Source organism: Balaenoptera ricei, chromosome 1 (assembly GCF_028023285.1).
Source record: "Balaenoptera ricei isolate mBalRic1 chromosome 1, mBalRic1.hap2, whole genome shotgun sequence".
NCBI classification, from domain to species: Eukaryota; Metazoa; Chordata; class Mammalia; order Artiodactyla; family Balaenopteridae; genus Balaenoptera; species Balaenoptera ricei.
Window position 1 is genome coordinate 102,410,823 of NC_082639.1, and position 16,623 is coordinate 102,427,445.

The 16,623-nt window shown below is 43.3% G+C and overlaps 1 protein-coding gene and 1 pseudogene across 4 annotated transcripts in view; one reads left to right on the forward strand and one right to left on the reverse strand.

Moving 5' to 3' along the window:
- Window positions 1-1,568: 1,568 nt before the first annotated feature.
- SLC22A15 (solute carrier family 22 member 15) overlaps window positions 1,569-16,623 on the forward strand; it is a 118,214-nt gene continuing 103,159 nt past the window's right edge. For all 4 annotated transcript variants that reach the window (XR_009504292.1, XR_009504291.1, XM_059928593.1 and 1 more), the window contains exons 1-2: window positions 1,569-1,655; window positions 14,221-14,433. Coding sequence is in view for 2 of the 4 variants with exons in the window: in XM_059928593.1 (XP_059784576.1) it covers window positions 1,569-1,655; window positions 14,221-14,433 (300 nt within the window). In the remaining 2 variants the exon portion in view is untranslated. The remainder of the gene's footprint in view (window positions 1,656-14,220; window positions 14,434-16,623) is intronic.
- Window positions 2,473-5,659, reverse strand: LOC132347243 (KH domain-containing, RNA-binding, signal transduction-associated protein 3-like; annotated as a pseudogene).

Genomic DNA, 16,623 nt, shown 5'->3' on the forward strand with positions numbered 1-16,623 from the left:
ACCTAGAGAGAAATGCATAGTCTTATGTATAATTATTCTTATAAAAGGAAAATTGAAAGCAAAAAGCTAAACTTTCAAGTCATGTAGGCAGTAAAAGAATTACATACTAGCAAAAATAAGTAAAGAAAGAAAATTGTTCATATATTCCATAAAATAGAAAACAAAGACATAAAGAAAGAAAAATCACAAAATAAAAACTGGTTTCTTCAAAAAATAATAAAGTAGACAAGCTTCTGGCAAGACTGATAAGAATGGGACAATAAAAATGAATAATATTCAGAATAAAAAATGGGGCCTAAATACAGCTAGAGCATGATTTTAAAAACCCCAAGAGAACAAGGTGAACAAGTTTATTCCAAAAACAATAGAAAAACTAGATAAAATAGTAACACTTCTAGAAAAAAAACTAAAAGCAATTCAAGAACAAAAAGCCATAAAAATAAGTGACATAAATCTCTCTGTCTCTATCTCTGTAATAAAGAGGCTCTCCCTGCAAAACAAACCAAGTCCAGATGGCTTAAAGAAGAGTTTTTACTAAACACTTCCAACTCATGTTACTAAGCTACTATAATCTCACAGTCAAATCCAGACAAGAACAGTAACAAGAAAATTATAGACCTATCTCACTCTCTTAGACGTAAAAGGCTAGATAAAGCATTAGCTGGTTACCTCTTCTTTTCAATATTGTATTGGGTGCCCTGGCCTGGACGGTGGAATACTATGCTGTTAAAACCAATCTAAGGAGGTGGAGAAATGAGGAGGCTTAAGGCAAGTGACCAGCGTCCCTAGGCCCTGCTGCATCTTTCTCCATTTCCAGCCCTTCAAACTGCTGTTTATCCTTCAAACACTTTGGCAGCTATCACGTCCTGTCCCGCAAATTAATCTTTCATCTTCTGTATTTCCTTCGTACCTCATGCATATTTCTATAACCAAATGTATCTCAGGGTTTTGCAAGAATGTGGTTGCCTGACCACATAGCTAGCACAGAGCAGGATGGAAAGAAATGTTGAACAGCACTCTTCTCCAAAGGATCTAGAACCCATTCCCACTTCCCGCATTTAACTGATTTGTACAAAAGGACAGATTATGCTAGCAGTCACCGGGTCTCCCAACAGTCATCGCGTCCCCCGCCCCCGAAGCAGTGGCTGTGGCTTAGACGCCGCTGCCCTTCCCGTATTTCTCTATCAGAGAGGATGCCGACGCCCGAGCCCACTTCCCACTTCCTCTTTCCTCTCGCTTTAAGCGGCGCAGAAACCCATCCCTCTCAGAAAAAAATCTTTAACAGGAAGCCCAGCAGCCCGGGTACCTGGCATCCCGCCCCGGACACGCAAGCCCGCGCGGGCCCCCGGCCCCCGACCCCGCCCGCGCAGACGCACCTCCCGCCGCCCCGCCCTCGCTGCCACGCCGCGCCCGGCTCGTCGCTGGCGGGGCCGAGCCGGTGCCGGGCGCCGTGGGGCTCGCGCGCCGGGCCGGCCGGAGAGGGCCGCGCCGGAGCGGGGGCGGCGGGAGGGCGGGTCGGGGCCGGGCTCCCGCTGACGGCTAGGCCGGGGCCGAGCGCGCGGCCGGCCATGGAGGTAGAGGAGGCGTTCCAGGCGGTGGGCGAGATGGGCATCTACCAGATGTACCTGTGCTTCCTGCTGGCGGTGTTGCTGCAGGTGAGTCCCCCGCTGCTCGTATGGCTCCCACGTCCCCGCTTCCTGGCCGCCCGGGGAGAGGCGTACCTCCCTCCCCACTCCCCAGCGCTCGGCCCGGATGCCGAGCCTATGCAAACCCTCAGGTGTGGCGAGCCTCTCCCGCCTCCACCTTCACCCCGCGCGAGGGCGGCGCTGGGCTAGGCGCCGCGCGTTGGCCTGGGCCCCGGAAAGCCAAGGTCGCCGGCCGGCCTGTCAAACCAAGCCTCGGATCCTCGTCCCTTAGGCGCCATGCTCCTCTCACCTCGAGTGGGGAAGGACTGCGTAGGGGGTACTTAAGCCAGCGAGCTGGTTAGTAAGAGATGAAAAATCCAGTTGTTACCTGGAATACGCTGTGAATAGGAACGGAATTTTTAACTTGTGGCGCTGTCACTTTGGAATCTGGAACACAGAGAGGGCCCTGATCACCCGCTGACAAAAGGGCTGATTTAGAGCGGCCTCCTTCAGCTCTGGTATCTACTTACCATCTTTTCTTGGATTTGAGGGGGCTTCCTATCCAGGGGCTTTCAATGCATAGGGTTTCTTTCTTTCTGGTTTAAGTTCTGCTGGGTCATTCTGCCCAGAGTCCCGTTGGGTTGAGACTTTTTTTTAAGTCCATAGTGCCATCTACAACGTGTGGTGTAAAATGGAATCACTTCTTCGTTGTACAGAATTCTCAGAGACTGCTTTTTTTTTTTTCTCCAGATTTTAAGCATTTTGATTTATTTAAAAAGGGATTGTTCATAGAAAACAATTACTTTGAACAGTATACAGGACTGATGGAGACTGGTTATGCCACAACATCAGACAGTACAGTCAGTATCTGCTGTATGGCTGGTCTCTGTAGACGCCCTTTGCCGTCCTCGCCGAGGGTGCCTTGTGTCTTGAGTTAGTCCACTCCTCTGGCCCTTAGGAATCATCTCTTCACTGAATCGATGTCCATAATCATAGTAATCAGCACCACTTTGGGCTGGGGCGCTATAGCTGTTATCATAGGAATCATAACTCTGTTCGTCATAAGCAGTGCCATATCCATCATCATAGTCATAATCTCCATAGGTCTCTTGTGTTGGGGGCGGTGGTGGAGGTCTGTACCCAGTTGGGGGGACGCCTCTTGCTCTGGGAGTGAGAAGTCCTCTTCCCCGACTCACTGGCCCTCGGGTGGAAAGGACTCCCCTGGAAGTCGGTGTCCCTCGCAGTACCCCGACTCCCACTGGCTGGGCTGTGACTGCTCCCCTTCCCCTGGTTATTGCTGGGGTTGGTACCCCTCTTGTACGCAAGGTAACAACTGGTACATCTGCATTTTCTGGACCACCATTCAAATATGTTAATTCCTGGAGTTGTGCTTGCCTGATTTCATCATTATAGTCAGGAATGGGGAACTTTTTGATTTCCTCCAGAGCATGTCCCATCCGGGCATAGGCTTCTGCTGGGTTGGGGGGCAAACACTTCAGTCAGAACATGGAGATCATCACTGAGGTGGAAGTACTTTACTTCTCCACTTTTCCTCAACTCTTCTTCTTTTGCCTTGTCTCTCATGGAGCCTTTTCCAAGGATGGACATTTTTGTCAAGGTTTCTTCTTGTAAACGCTTCAGAGAATTGCCACGTGGCCCCAAAAGTTTTCCCACAAAGTTGAACTTAGGGAACTGTTTTTACAGGAATTAAAACTTTCTGTCCCAGCCTAAAAATGTAGGTTCCATATGCTCAAGGTCACTACAAATACACTTTGCCACACAAGTTCCTCCTCCTTTGCCAGCTTAAATGGCCCATTTGACGTCAATTACTTCTTTTATTCTAAAGGCATTTCATTCACAGATCCTTTATTAGTATCTACCAGTCGGCCATTTAACTTATTCCTTCATTCAACGTATATTTAATGAGTGCCTACTATGTGCTTATCAGGGGCTATAATGTCAGATAAATCAAAGCCCCTTTCCTGTGAAGTTTGCATTCTTGTGGGGGTGGGATGAAGCAGGCATGCAGTTAAATAATTACAGTTAACGTGTGATGATAGTTATTCTGAGGGAAGGACAGGATGGTCATGGGTATAAGCACCAGTCCGCCAGTTGCTTAAACCTTGCATAAATCAACTGCTCAACAGGAAGACTGGGAGGGTTGGAGGTGAGGGTTGACTAAGCAATTCTCTTTTCCATTAAAATGTTTGAAAGTTCAGTTGATTTCATAACCAGCCAGAAGAACCATTTAAATGATGCACTGACAGATGAAGTCAGTTCTTTCTCTAGCAAAACAAGTTCTCAGTTCACAAATATGCAATATTCTGAGGTTCCTTTAAGTGTGTTTTAGCTTTAAATGCACTTTCCTGTGGGGAAAAAGTATTTGTGGTAAATCACAAAAGAGTATTTAATGCAGAGAGAATAGAATTGTGACCATGATGTCTGACGTTCATTTATAATATTTTCTCTTTGAGAAAATTCTTTTCCTATTCTAACCAAGAACTTCAGGAACATAACTCCCTCTCTGAGTAATCTCACCTACACTCTATCTCCTGTATCATTATGTTCTCACCTGCCTAGTCAGGTATCCACTGACCTTGAATAAGTTTGTCTTGAGTGGAGTGTGGCACTAAAAAGGCCACCGTTCTGTGTTCAGGACCTGTTAAATTTCCATCATTTACTTTTTGTTATGGTTGACCCAGTTGGTTAGAGCTTGGTACCAAAGAGGTCTAAGCCCATGACCATGACTGTTCACTGAACCCTGCCTGATGTGTGGTCAGTATTCACCATAGAAGAACTAGCCCTTAGAGTGTTGGGGATGAGTGACTGACTTTATCTTGTAGGTATGGGCTGAGGAGGTGCGGATCCCAAAAGAGTAGATGCCCAGGTCCAAGCAGAAGTGAATTCTTCACAGCTGCTACCTGTTTGTGAGGACTCAACTACCCCATTGCGATACATAATCCAAATGGTCCTGTGGTCACCCAAAGCTCTCCTGGATATGAGAGTGGAGTTCCCCAAAGGCTGCTCTATCAAGTCTGTTGTTGGAGATGATTTAGACTAGGGGAGCTGGCCTGCAGAGTGCGAGTACTAGAGGGTCCCATCACACAGTTGTAACACGATGCTTTCATCATTCTTCTGGAGGCTGCTTCCTCTAACAGGAAAAAGTAAGAAGCCTTTTTCAGGGTTGGTTGGCTTGAATGGAAGGAGCTTGATGTTTGCTTTTTAAAACCAAAGCACTTGTCTACCAGTGCCCAGTGAGTGTACAGACCAATGGTATAGCAGCCCTGCGAGAGAGGGGGAGCCCTGCACATTGTAGATGGGACTGCCAGGGAGAGGGACCACCAGGGAGAGGGGGCTGCCTCAGCGGGAGCCTTATCTGCATCTGTGGTTTGGTGATGACCAACTCCAGCTGAGAAACACAAAACTAGAGGGACAGAGATGGAAACCTTACAGATTCTTTTGTTTTCTTCCTTCTAAGATCATTATTATTTTTTAAATGATATTAACTCCCTTTACTTCAAACACATCCAAGTTCAAACTAAGAGGACAAAACCACATTACAAGCCAACTCTAAAGGTCTTTAGGTTAACTGTTTTCTTGGATTATAGATATCATCCGGTAGCTCCTCAAACGTCTCAGTATTGTTTCCTTTGCCTAGGAGACCTACCTTCACTTGCCTTGCAAACACAATCTTTGGAATCTCCATAGTGGTCAGCTTTCAGATATGTACAGAATAAATGCAGATTTTGTAGATTTCTCATCAACATGATAAGATACAAGTGACCTGATAATAGTGATACTTGGTTTTACAGTACCTAAGCAGAAAGCTAGAGGAGAAAAATCGCCTTCTGTAAAACTGGTTGTGCTATGAACAAGCAATAAGATTTATAATTTTGCAGTTAGAAAAATTCTTACCCACTCAAATATACATGCCCTCCTTTGGGCAAGAGTTATTTGTGGTATTTAAATATGAATAATTCTATTTACTTTTTTACCATTTCTATTTTCCGATCGTGATTCAAAGTTGACGCCATTATCACTATTTTGTGTTTGTGTTAGTGTGTGCTTATTTGCCAGACTGTTTGGAGGAAGGTTTGAGTACAATTCTTTGTTTCTTGATCCGTTTAGACATAAAGTGGAAATGGACCCTACTCCTTTGTTCTAAGTCAGAGACTCCGGCTCCTTCGTTTTCCTCAGGATCATGAATCATATGCCGTGGTATAATTTGCACAGAATTTAAAACATCCATTAACCAACAGGAACATGTAACCTGTAATAAACATTCGTTTCACCCGCAGAATTGTGATGGTGCTGTGAACCTCAGCTTGAGCTGCAGTACTCTGGTGTTTCGGAATGCATTATTTTTATGTAAACTTTAATAACCCCAACCTTACTTTTCAGATCCTCGAACTACAAGTGCATTCATATCATCCACGCAATAAATATCTTTTCACGGTGTTTTAGAAAGTGGAATGACTGAACAGGTATTTTGCAGAAGAGGGAACTATAATAGTCAACCCATGAAAGGATGTTTACCTTCAGTGGTCATCTGGGACAGGCATATTAAAATGACTATGAAATATCATTTCACACTTATTAGAATAGCAAACATTAAATAGTCTAACAGTACAAGTGTGATGAAAATGAGTAGAAAGTACCCTATTTACAGAACAATTTGGGACTGTCTAGTAAAATTACAACCAGCATTGGACTCCTAGGTATATGTACGACAATATCCCTTGAACATGTGCATAAGCAGATATGTATAGGATGTTTATTGCAGCACTGTTTGTAATGACAAAAATTAGTAACCACCTAAATGACTCTCAAAAAGGGACTGGGGACTTTCCTGGTGGTCAGGTGGTTAAGACTTTGCCTTCCAATGCAGGGGGTGCGGGTTTGATCCCTGGTCAGGGAGCTAAGATCCCACGTGCCTCTCTGCCAAAAAACCAAAACATAAAATGGAAGCAGTATTGTAACAAATTCCATAAAGACTTTAAAAATGGTCCACATCAAAAAAAATCTTTAAAAAAAAAGGACTAGATAATTAAAATCTGACATAAATTTTATAGAATATAACAGTTAAAATGAACAAACTAGGTCTACACATAGCCACATGGATGAATCTCTTTTTTTTTAAAATAAATTTATTTATTTATTATTTATTTTTGGCTGTGTTGGGTCTTCGTTGCTGTGCGTGGGCTTTCTCTAGTTGCGGCGAGCGGGGGCTACTCTTTGTTGTGGTGCGCGGGCTTCTCATTGCGGTGACTTCTCTTGTTGTGGAGCACGGGCTCTAGGCACACGGGCTTCAGCAGTTGCAGCACACGGGCTCAGTAGTTGTGGCTCGTGGGCTCTAGAGCGCAGGCTCAGTAGTTGTGGCACACAGGCTTAGTTGCTCCATGGCATGTGGGATCTTCCCAGACCAGGGATCGAACCCGTGTCCCCCGCACTGGCAGGCGGATTCTTGTAGATCAAGAGGAAGATACATCTCTACCCTCTTCCCAGGGATATCCTCTCACTTTGTTCTTGATTCCGTATTACTCTATATCAGTTATTTCTGATCTTCTATCTTTCTGCATTCTCTGACCTCCCAAGGAGTGGCCCGTGTGGTAGATTTAGGTGGTCTATGGAAATGTTATTAAATAACATTAACTCATAAAGTGAGAGGGTTATTCCCTTTCCAATTCTTCTTTAATCCTTTTGTTTATCTAAGAAGAAAGTCTCATTTGGTGCTAGTATTTCTGAAAACATTTGCAAATATTTCTGTTTTAACAAAGGGAATGAGCCAGAATTAAGGAAAGTTCAGACTTTGGTGGAAAACATTACCTAGTTAGACTTGAATAACATTATTATGTTTTTATTGTACTTACTATTCATTTTCTTTTAAAACTTTTTAAAGTTATTAAACATTTCAAATGAAATATATAGAATAATATCACAAACACACATGTACCTACTTCCAGGTTTAACAAATGCTGATATTTTGCCATGTTTGTTTAAGGTTGTGTCAGCATAGTTCAACCAGAGAAACAGGAGACAGAACTTCTAGGCTGGAGATGTATGTGTTTGTATATATACGTGTATCTGTAGCTGTATATACGTACGTGATTATATATGTAATCAGTGAATAATTTATTATGAGGATTTGACCATATATAATTGTGGGAGCTAGTTTGCCAGTCCCTGTAAGGCTGTTGTCTCTGTGTCTGATGTTGGAGCTTGAAGTCTGCAGGGAAGGCAGCCTGGAACACATCAGAATTGACTGGAATCTGTGTCATTCTCACTGCCTGCAACCTTGATGAAGCACATCTGTTTCATCATGGAACTAAACACACACTTGGCCCAGGAGTCAGAGCAGCCAAAGGAGGATCCAGGGGAGTGTAGATCAGTAGCAGGTCCAGCTGCTGTGTTGCAGCGACAAGGTGAGGCAGCAGAAACATGACGGTGGATGTGAGGCACAAAATCACTGGCCCCAAAACCTGCCCGAAAATCTCTCTTGTGCCCCACCTTAAATAAAAATGTGCCAGCTAACACTTAGTGCTGTAGAAGAACATTGTATTTTTTTTAAATTTATTTATTTAATTTATTTATTTTTGGCTGCATTGGGTCTTCATTGCTGCGTGCGGGCTTTCTCTAGTTGCGGTGAGTGGGGGCTACTCTTCGTTGCGGTGCGCGGGCTTCTCATTGCGGTGGCTTCTCTTGTTGCAGAGCACGGGCTCCAGGCGAGCGTGGGCTTCAGTAGTTGTGGCACATGGGCTCAGTAGTTGTGGCTCGCGGGCTCTAGAGCGCAGGCTCAGTAGCTGTGGCTCACGGGCTTAGTTGCTCCGCAGCATGTGGGATCTTACCGGACCAGGGCTCGAACCCATGTCCCCTGCATTGGCAGGCGGATTCCTAACCACTGAGCCACCAGGGAAGCCCTAGAACATTGTATTTTTATAGTTCCATCTGGCTGGTTATATTTGTATTGATATACAATTTTATTTCTCTGTAAATTTACTTAAGTTAAGAAATTTGAGTCAATTTAAAAGCAGACCATTAAGTAAATAATAGAAAACAAATGGGCAGGTAACACTCTTGCAGGGGGTACTCACGTGACTGAAGTTTGGGGAAAGCTGAGCCTGTCCAGTAATACTTCTTCAAGGAACACTAAAAATAGGTTCTTTACTCTCATGACTCTGATCAGACTTTCTTTGGCCTAAGAATTCCTTCCCTGATTTTTGTTTTGACTAAACCCCTAGCAGTCTTTCACTGCCTAGCTCAGGTGTCACATTTGCAACCTTTTCCTTATTCCCCGAGTTGGAATTCACATCTGCTTTCTTTGTTCTCTCACTAACTTCATTTCTACTCTGGCTAATAGAGCATTTGTCCAAATCTGCCTTGTATTTATAGCTCTGGACATATTTGTTGTCCTCACTTGAATGTATGTGCCTAAGAAGGAGACAACTGTTTCTTATCCATCATTGTTATCACCTGAGGCTCAGAATACACTGTGTTGCAGTGTTGGTACTCACTAAAATTTTTTAAAAATTAAACTGAAATAACAGAAGGAAGGTGGTCAGGTGGTGGCATTCCCATTTTATTTGGGAGATTGAGAGAGAAACTGATGCAGGTCAAATAATGTGTCCAAGGTCTTAATTAGTGGTTGGAACCAAGATTAGGTCCCATAATTACTGGTTTTTAATCCATCATCATTTTCTTTGCCACACCATTATGCAAGGAATTAGTTAACCAAATATATTATAGCCTATTATGTCCACAGTAGTGTGTTGGGTTTCTTGAAAGGATATAGAAGTAGAAATTAGGGTTTTCTTTTCTTCGGGAGATGGCAAATCATTAGAAGAGAAAAATTTATATCTATACTGTTAAATAATGGAACAAAGTAATATTTCCCCAGTAAATAATACAGCCACTGAATGCTTTAGACATTAAGAAAGAGACATCAGCATGGTCCAGAGTGGTTTGTTGAAACTTCAGGAAGAGGGTTGAGCTTGAGCTGAAGTTTGAAGGTTGGGTTAAAAGAGAAGTGGGTAGGCCGTTTCAGGTGGAAAAACATAACATTGGAGAAAGTGTAGAAGAGGGAATAACCTAGACCCTTGTTACACAAAGTGTGGCCCAGACCATCAGCCTTGACCTCACCAGAGCTTGTTAGAAAAGCAGGATCTCAGGTCTCATCCCGGCCTGCAGAGTCACACTCTGCACGTTAAAGTTGGGAGGCGCTGATAGATGCTATTTGGATGGTGCTGTGCGATTTACTGTGTGATGCTGGCTAAAGAAATACCCCTTTGACCTTCAGATTAGGTTAGTTAGATATGAATGAACTAGATAAAGATATACTACCAGTGTCCAGTCTTACTGGAAGAAAACATGAAGTTTAGAAAGGTTTTGATTTGCTGGAAGTTTACTAGAGCTGAGATTCAGACTCAGGTGTACAGATCCCATGTGCTTTTCACAACACACGATGAAAAGTCCTGTTTGGGGAACTGAACAGGCTAGTACAGAAAGCCTGGATGCAGATAAGGTAGCCATCGGGTCATGTGGTGGAGATCTGGATGCTAGGACAGCTATCATTCATCCATTAGTATGTTTTGACCAGAGGAGTTTCACGAAGAATGTCTCAGGGAGACTGATCCGGTGGCATCATGTGGATAAATTAGAGTCAGGGAAGAAATGGGACTTAGAGACATCTGTTATTCAGGGCGTAATTAAATTTTTTAATCACAAGAAATAGTATCAGTAAGTCACTCCACAGATATTTATTGAATACCCACTTTGTGCTGGGCCCTGGGCATTCGGTGCTGCCTTCGTGATGTGGTCATACTCATGTAATGCTTTTGATTGAGTCAATTAGATAACTGAGTTCTAAGTGCATAAAATACTAACAGTGATGACAACAATAGAATCATCTTTGATCCCTCCCCCCAACTTTTTCTCTGAAAAAAGCTCTGGCCCCAAAGTTAGGTGGCTCCCAGTCTCATCCTGGCTTTGCCATTAGAGTTTTACGTACCCTGGAACGATTCACTTAATCACTCTGTGGCTCATCTTTCCCACTTACAACATAAACATCATATTTACCATGACTTCACAGCACAAGATATTGTGATGAGATAATTTATGGGAGACATTTTTGGTTTCCTGAGTATTATAAAGGCTCATAATGCTGTTAGTATAAAATTACTTTTAAAGCATTCACTTTTGAAACTTTAAAAATTCCAATCCCCCAGTGCATCTTAGTCACTTTTCTAATTATAATTACATTGAAGGGGAAAAAACAGTCCCGCCATCTGTGGCACTCGTTCTCCTTCCCTGGAGGTAGCACTAGAGAAGATAATGATTTATTTGAGATGTTGTTGGTCCCACTCCGAAGGAGAATGGATGGTGGTTTCTCATTGTGGCTTTAAGACCCATCTGCTGATGGGTGCAATTCTCTAGACAAGGCTACGTAGTGAATGTGTGCACAGAGTCACAGCAGAGGGAAGAGTGGGAGAGTGTTTGTACTCTGGGGGAAGAAGCAAGATGAGAGCTCTGTGACATTGTCGCAGACGAAGAAGGCAAACCGAGGAAAACCGCCCCATGTGCCTTGTATAGGTGGTGCATCCCCTTGACTAGCTAAGGGCTAAACCATCTTTGACTTCATAGGACCACGTGACCCATGTATGTGGCTCTGGTGTAAAGTACCTAACAGTAATCTGTATGCAGAGTTTAAGCATCTCCTCTTTTCCCTAATCTCATGATGTCCCTTTCACCTTTCATAGTTAGCATGTATCATAGATGCCTGCCTACTCTCTCTTTTACCTTTAGCAAAACCAGGCATGGCCATTTGTGTCAAAGACAGAAAGGCTGACACCATGTTACGGAGGCTGGCACTGCAAGGAAGAGCTGCATGTTTCCGACCCCTCTGGTGACACAAAGCCATGGCCCTGTGTATTCTGTGAGGTCCCTGGGTGTGTGTGTGTGTGTGTGTGTGAGTGTGTGTGTGTGTGTGCGCACATGGGGTGGGTAATGGAAACATTGTGAGGGGTAGGAAGAGAGCAGAGAAAGTGAGAAAGGAGGAAAGTGCTTATTCAACCTACTGATTGCTAAGGATAATACTGATTAATACAGATAATACTGATTAGCTAGGTTTCACTGCTCCCTGCGTTATAAATAAGGGTATATATCAGCACCACCTCTGTGTTTTTTAACTTTTTTTCTGCACATTGTAGTTTCTTCCAAGAATGGTAGCCTCCACAGTGAAATACACCTCAGATTAGAGGACCCTTTGGAGCATTTCCTGTTTTACACAGAACATTGCTTATCCTAGAATAATACAGATAAAAATAAGATGCATTAATATATTTTCACCAAGCACTTAGAATGGTACCTGGCATATAGTTAGCATTAGAGAAGTGTTTGCTGTTATTATTAGTATTCCGTTATGGTCATTCATTCATCCATGGACTTGTTGAATGTGTGATATCGTCTATCTAGGCCCTGAGTTATTTGCTTTGGGAGCCTAAAGGTGAATCAGACACAGATCCTGCCCTCAGAGAGAGTATATTTCAATAGAAAAAATAAGACAAGCAGATACATATGGTGCAGTGAAGAAAATGATATGGGTTCTAAGGAAGGTCTAAATGGAACTTTTGGAGGTGAGGAGAAGCAGGAGAGGGCTTCTGGAGGGGTTGGAGGGAAGGCAAGGTGGTAGGAGGTGGCATGGAGGAGGGGGCATCTGAGTTACATCTTGGAGGATGGGAAAGGTTCAGACGTTCACAGCAGGAGAAAGTGCTTTCTAGGTGAAGTGAATGGTACGAACAAAAGCAGAAAAGAGCACGCTTAGAGAAAAAAATATAACTAGTTAGCTTTGCCAGATTGAAGGCTGTGTGTTTACTGGAACATGTGTTTTGCATCATCTCCTGAGTTTCCTTTTCCCCATTTTTTTTTTTTTTTTCAGTTCTTTACCCATGAATTAAATTTCAGCAGATTGTAATCAGGAAGGGCAGTTACTAAAATGGGTGCAAGTGGCTTTGTAATTATAGCTAAATGTGTAATCTATCTGTTCTTGTAATTTTTAAGGTTTTCATTTTTGTAAGCTGATTGCCTCCTGTCCTGAAAACTTCCTTAATAGTATGCAAATAGGGGCCAGGAAGCAATATAAACCGAGAAACGTGTTTTCCTTTGCGTTTTACAGTAAATCACCCACGCAGACTGACCTGTGGCAGCTTTGTGCATCTCCAGAGGCTCACAGTCATCCGACTCACAATAGATTGGGGCTGCCTTACAACCTTGCAGCCTTGGCGGAGAGGGGAAAAATCACATCTTGGGTTTTACATTAGCTCTCTGTTATGACACACACAATGTCATGACTTCTTTTCTCTTTCCTTGTCAGTAATTCCATCATCTACTTATGATAAATTATTCTGCTTTTGGCGCTTTAGCTTATCCCCTTAACAGCTGAATATGCCCCTCCAGAAGGGTGTGGAAGGAGCTGGGAGTTCCCTGACAGTGGAGATAATGCTGTGGGCAGGTCTCTCCATCCTTTCATGCCGCAGTCAACTCGTCCATCCAGTGGGGGTGTTACTATATGCTGTACCGAAATCACATGCTTTGTGTTTTTTAAACACTTACTCTGTTTAAAGCTATTTTAAGACATTAAGTTCTAAGTTAATAGTGATAATTTTTTTTAATTAAAAAATTTTTTTAAAATAGCGATTGCTTCAAATAAGATTGTCTCAGTATGGAACAGACTATTTCCGTGTTTTCCTAATAAATTTTAAGCTTGAAACAATCATCCAAGGAGAGTTATATAAATGGATCTATAGCATTAAAACGCTGCACAGGGCTCAACAGCTTATAAACCCAATTGTGAATCTCCAGAAAGCCCAAAACAGTCAGTGACAAATGTCATATGTGCTCAATAAATATTCCTTGAATGAATGAATGAAATAATTTTTTCTTTAGAGGGAAACTATGTTTAGATTAAACAATGATTAACTACAGCTAAAGGTTATAAAGTGAGTACCTATTCCTGGGATTTTGAATTGTTTACATCTTATAAGTTGTATACTATACTTTAGTACCTACTCAAGTGCATATAATGCTTCCCTGATTTAATAGAGCATCTGTCCTCGCCATGTGTTTGTGTGTGTGTGTGTGTGTGTGTGTATACAAACACATACTATTTTTGGAAACATTTAACTATGCCACAACATGTTTTCTTGTTTAGATTGTGAATTCAAGACCAAGATACTCCTGGGCCCTGGTGACTGCTTATCTGAACTGAGGTGTAGTGGTCAGGAGAAAAGAGCTGGAATGTTAGTCTTCTAAATCAGAGCCAGTAATATCACCCCCTCCCCCACTCCCTGCCACTGCGGAAGCATTTATGTGCCGTGTCCTCAATATCAGATGTATCTCAAATGTAGAAGAAAACCCTCGGAGGAAGTAGAAGGTGCTTTACAGATGGGATTGCCGATGGCTCCGTTAGTCGTAGATCAGGAAGCTTCCTTCTGTTTTCTCCTTTGTTTCTGAAGCGTCTCGTTTCTGTAGCTCCTACAGACATAAAAGCGAGACCTGCTCTTTCAGGGTTTGTGAGCTTACTAATTGTGTTTCCTCTTTTCAGCTCTACGTGGCCACGGAGGCCATCCTCATTGCGCTGGTCGGGGCCACACCGTCGTACCACTGGGACCTGGCGGAGCTCCTGCCGAACCAGAGCCACAGCAACCGGTCGGCTGGTGAGGACCAGGCGCTCGGGGCCTGGCTCCTGACGGCCAACGGCAGCGAGATGCACAAGCACGTGCACTTCAGCAGCAGCTTCACCTCCATCGCCTCCGAGGTAACGGCAGGAGCAGGGGACAGGCCCTTCTGACCACTGAATGATCCCCCTGGAGCCATTGTTTGGTTTTGTTGATTTAAATCTCAGCTCACCTTCCAATCACTTTCTAGTACATTTGAGAGTTAAAGGAGAATATCCTATGGAAATACATTGTTCTTCCTTCTTACTGCAAATGGGAGAAGCATGAGTCCTACCAAACTAGTTATAGATGAAGTAAGACATAAACTCCAGAAGAGCCCCATTTTGATTAGCGTATCCTTTTAAAAAGTGAATTAAAACTTTCATGTCTTTTTTTCTTTTTTAATTAATTAATTTATTTATTCATTGATTTTTGGCTGCAATGGGTTTTCGTTGCTGCACGTGGGCTTTCTCTAGTTGCCGCAAGCGGGGGCTACTCTTCATTGCGGTGGCTTCTCTTGCTGTGGATCACGGGTTCTAGGTGTGCGGGCTTCCGTAGTTGTGGCATGCAGGCTCAGTAGTTGTGGCGCACGGGCTTAGTTGCTCCGTGGTGTGTGGGATCTTCCCAGACCAGGGCTTGAACCCGTGTCCCCCGCATTAGCAGGCGGATTCTTAACCACTGGCCACCAGGGAAGTCCCCATGTCTTTTTCTTATATCCTCAAAAATTAACAAAGTAAAGAGAGGGAAATGTAATGGCTCATCTATAACACCCACAGTTGATGTTTAAGTCCAGTCCTGTGTGTAGATTGCATGGGGCACCTGGACTGTACAGCGTAAAATACAAATGGTACTGCCCAGTGTGGGCAGAAAGCCTTACCTTCAAGGGGACTTTCCTGGCCAAGAAGGTTCTGGTAAGGAGAGCACCGTCTGGGCCAGCCTGAGGTATCTGAGCTGAGGATAGATAGTCTGGTGAAGAGAAACCCTGGGATAAGAGGTGCAGGGCCCAGGCACAGCTGGAAAGCACGGGTCCTGGTTGTTAAAGTGTTGAAATACTGTGTGTCGTTTGCCTGCTCCCCACAGGCTCTCCATTTGCACACTGACACCCTAGCCCAGTGGCATTTCCATGACAACGATCCAGTCCTGTCATCCCTCACCCAAAAACCTCCAGTGGTTCTCCCACCACACCCAGAAAACAGTGAAACCCTACATGTTGCATTCAAAGCCCTTCACCCTCCCCAGCTTGGTCCTGGGTGTACTTTCCAGCCCCATTCTACACTTCTCTCTGCCTCCCCTGCTTCCCACACGTGCCCTGAGCCCTCAGCCCATACCTGTTACCTGCATCAGGATGGCCCCAAACACTCACCCTTGCCTCTGCCTGGTGAAATCCTAACCTACCCTCTACTGCTCACTTGACCATTACCTTCCCTGAGAAGTCTTTCCCGACCCACTCCCCAGAAGAAGTAAATACACTTTTGTTTCTGCTCCAGCAACAGTTTGTTTGCACTTATGTGACACACTGTGGTTTGTGGTTCAGCTCTATTTTTTTAAGTCCTTTGAGGTCAGGAGCCATATTTTGGTCATCTTTGTGTTTCTATGGCTTTCTGGCCACCACCACAATAACTACCATCACAAGTATCACCACTACTCAGCTATAAAGATAATAAATGGCATTGTGGAACGATGACTATATGCCAGACATTGTAATATTTTACAGCCCTTATTTCATTTAACCCTCAAAATAATTTTATGAGGTAAGCATTATTTTCTGCATTTTATAGGTGAAGAAATTGAGACTTCTTGAGGTCGGCTTATAAGGGCAGAGCTAGGATTTGAACCCAAATTTGTCTTAACTCAGAAGCCTATGCTCTTATTGTTGTACTTTTTAGGGCCCTATCCCATCTAAATTGGTATGCACATCTCTTAGTTCTTTTTGACAGGTTAAAAAAAGCCAAAGAACTTTAAAAGTTATTTTATTTGGAAATAATTTCAAACTGACAAAAATTTCAAGAATAGTTCAAAGAATACCCTTATATCCTTTAGTTTCATCTGTTGTTAGTATCTTACCTCACTGGTGTTACTGTCCCTCTCAATTTTTTAAAGCCATTTGAAAGTTCCACATACTGCTGTTCTTTTATACCCAAATACTTCAGTGTGTATTTCCTAAAAATAAGAACATTCTCTTACATAACCACAGTACAATTATCAACTTCAAGAAATTTAACATCGATGCTGCAGTTTTATCAAATCTACTATCCACACCCAGTTTTGCCACTTGACCCAGTAATGTCCTT